At 65.2% G+C, this 2,808-nt stretch overlaps 1 protein-coding gene across 1 annotated transcript in view; it reads right to left on the reverse strand.

Moving 5' to 3' along the window:
- Nucleotides 1-2,808, reverse strand: part of LOC106900277 (V-type proton ATPase catalytic subunit A-like) — a gene marked incomplete at both ends in the record, with an annotated part of 19,435 nt that overhangs the window by 10,004 nt on the left and 6,623 nt on the right. Inside the window, 6 exons of the mRNA XM_014962291.1 lie at nucleotides 31-234; nucleotides 949-1,012; nucleotides 1,105-1,219; nucleotides 1,328-1,450; nucleotides 2,428-2,536; nucleotides 2,634-2,796. Coding sequence (XP_014817777.1) covers nucleotides 31-234; nucleotides 949-1,012; nucleotides 1,105-1,219; nucleotides 1,328-1,450; nucleotides 2,428-2,536; nucleotides 2,634-2,796 — 778 coding nt within the window. The remainder of the gene's footprint in view (nucleotides 1-30; nucleotides 235-948; nucleotides 1,013-1,104; nucleotides 1,220-1,327; nucleotides 1,451-2,427; nucleotides 2,537-2,633; nucleotides 2,797-2,808) is intronic.

A 2,808-nucleotide genomic window follows, 5' to 3' on the forward strand; every position in this document is an offset into this window, starting at 1 on the left:
TCCCACCCTCCTCAGCCCCCCGTTTCCCACCTTTCCGACCAGCTGGACGATCTCCGCCAGCTCCTCCTCCTCCTGCAGGATCTCCCTGGCGCGGCGCCGCAGGGCGGGGAACTCGGGGTGCAGCCCCTCGTAGTGGGGCTCCAGCGCCCGCAGGTACCGGCTGTAGCTGATGAGCCAGTTCACCGAGGGGAAGTGCTTGCGCTGCGCCAGCTTCTTGTCCAGGCCCCAGAAGACCTTGGGGAGGGGACACCGGGGGGTCAGAGGGGGCTGCACCGGGGTGGGAGGGTCCCCATGGGTGTCCCCAGTGTCCCCCCAGCGATAGCACCCATGGGCACCCCCATGTCCCCTGGAGATGTCCCCACAATTATCCCCTGGAGATGCTACACCTGGGTACCTCCTACCTCCTGTCCCTGGGGATGTCCCCATGGATGTCCCCAGTGCCCCCCAGTGATACCACCCACAGGTACCCCCATGTCCCCCAGAGTTGTCCCCAGTGTCCCCTGGCAACGCCAGACCCCAGCACCCTCTTACCCCTGGAGATGTCCCCATGACTGTCCCCAACATCCCCTAGAGAAGCCACCCCCAGGTACCCCCTGTGTCCCCTAGAGATGTCCCCACAGTTGTCCCCTGGTGATGCCACCCCCTGGTACCTCCCTACCCCCAAAGATGTCCCCATGGTTGTCCCGTGGAGATGCCACCCCTGGGTACCCCCCATGTCCTCCAGAGACGTCCCCACAGCTGCGTCCTCTGGAGATGCCACCCCCTGTACCCTCTACCCCTGGGGATGTCCACATGGTTGTCCCCTGTGTCCCCTGGTGCTACCACCCCCTGGTACCCCCATGTCCCATGGAGATGTCCCCACGGTTGTCCCCATGTCCCCTGGAGATGCCACCCCCATACCCTCTACCCCCGAAGATGTCCCCATGGTTGCCCCCCGTGTCCACTCACCTGCACGATGCCCAGCGTGGCCGAAGTGACGGGGTCCGAGAAGTCCCCTCCTGGTGGGGACACGCTGTGGGGGAGACACAACACACAAAGCACAGCAGGGCATTGAATTGGGGGGTCCCCCACGCCACCCCCCAACCCCAGGACCCCCCAACTCACGCGCCGACGATGCTGACGCTGCCCTCGCGCCGGGGGGACCCCAGGCACCGCGCTCGCCCCGCGCGCTCGTAGAAGGAGGCCAGGCGGGCCCCCAGGTAGGCCGGGTACCCGCTGTCTGCGGGGTGGGGGGGACACACACACCATCAGGGTCCCACCGGAGCCCCTCATCGCGGCCTCGGGGACCAGGGAGGGGTGTCCCCGTCCCGGGAAGTGGGGTGCTCACCTGCCGGCATCTCGGCCAGGCGCCCCGAGATCTCGCGCAGCGCCTCGGCCCAGCGGGAGGTGGAGTCGGCCATCATGCTGACGTGGTAGCCCATGTCGCGGAAGTACTCAGCCAGCGTGATGCCTGCGCCGGCGGCACGTGGCTCGCACACGCGTGTGGCCACGGGGCGGGCACACGAGGCCGGGGAACCTTTCCGCTCGTGGCCACCAACCTCGCGTGTGCGGCCACCAACCTCACACACATGGTCACGGACCTCACACGCATGGTCATGGACCTCACATGTGGTCACAGACCTCACACACGTGGTCACGGACCTCACACGTGTGGCCATGGACCTCACACACGTGGTCATGGAACTCACACATGGTCACAGACCTCAGACACATGGTCATGGACCTCACACGTGTGGCCATGGACCTCACAGGCATGGTCACGGACCTCACACATGGTCACGGACCTCACACACGTGGTCACGGACCTCACACGCATGGCCACGGACCTCACACACATGGTCACAGACCTCACACGTGTGGCCACGGACCTCACACATGTGGCCACGGACCTCACACACTCGGCAGGAGCCCGTGGCCACCCCGTCTGTGCAACCCCTCCACCCCCGTGCACGTGGCTGGGCACACTAGTGGTCTCATGGTGTAGGTGAACACGTGTGAATGCTCACACGTGTCGTGCATGCTCACGCATACAAGCTCACACATGCCCTGTGCACTCACATGTGCTGTGCACGCTCACATATACGCACGCTCACACATGCTGTGCACACTCACGCATGCCTTGTACACTTGCACGGGCTGTGCACGCTCACATGTGCCATGCACGCTGGCATGTATGCAGACCCACACATGCCCACACATGTTCACACCTGTCCTGCACACTCACACATGCTGTGCACACTCACCCTCTGCACGCTCACACACCCTCTGCATGCTCACACAAGCCCATGCACACTCACACACGTGCTGTGCACACTCACACATGTCCATGCACACCCAGCCATGCCCTGTGCACGCTCACTCGTGCCCCGTGCACACCCACACCCACACTCACACCCACCCCCCCCTCCATGGGGGTCCCCCACCCACCGGTGTAGATGGAGGCCTCGCGGGCGGCCACCGGCATGTTAGAGGTGTTGGCCACCAGCGTCGTGCGCTTCATGATGGTCTCCGTCCTCCCGTCCACCTCCATGGTGAGCTGGGGGAAAGGGGGGGACACACCTCACCGTCACCCCCCCGGCCACTGCTCCCAATGTCCCCCCCGACCCCCCGTGTCCGTCTGTCCCTGTCCCCACCTCGGGGAAGTCCCTCAGGACCTCAGACATCTCGTTGCCCCTCTCTCCGCAGCCCACGTAGACGATGACGTCGCTGTTGGAGTACTTGGAGAGGGACTGGGAGATGACGGTTTTGCCGCAGCCGAAGGCCCCCGGGATGGCCGTGGTGCCCCCCTGCACACACCTGGGGACGGGG

This window comes from Calidris pugnax, unplaced genomic scaffold (assembly GCF_001431845.1).
Source record: "Calidris pugnax isolate Ruff unplaced genomic scaffold, ASM143184v1 scaffold1427, whole genome shotgun sequence".
Classification (NCBI taxonomy): Eukaryota; Metazoa; Chordata; class Aves; order Charadriiformes; family Scolopacidae; genus Calidris; species Calidris pugnax.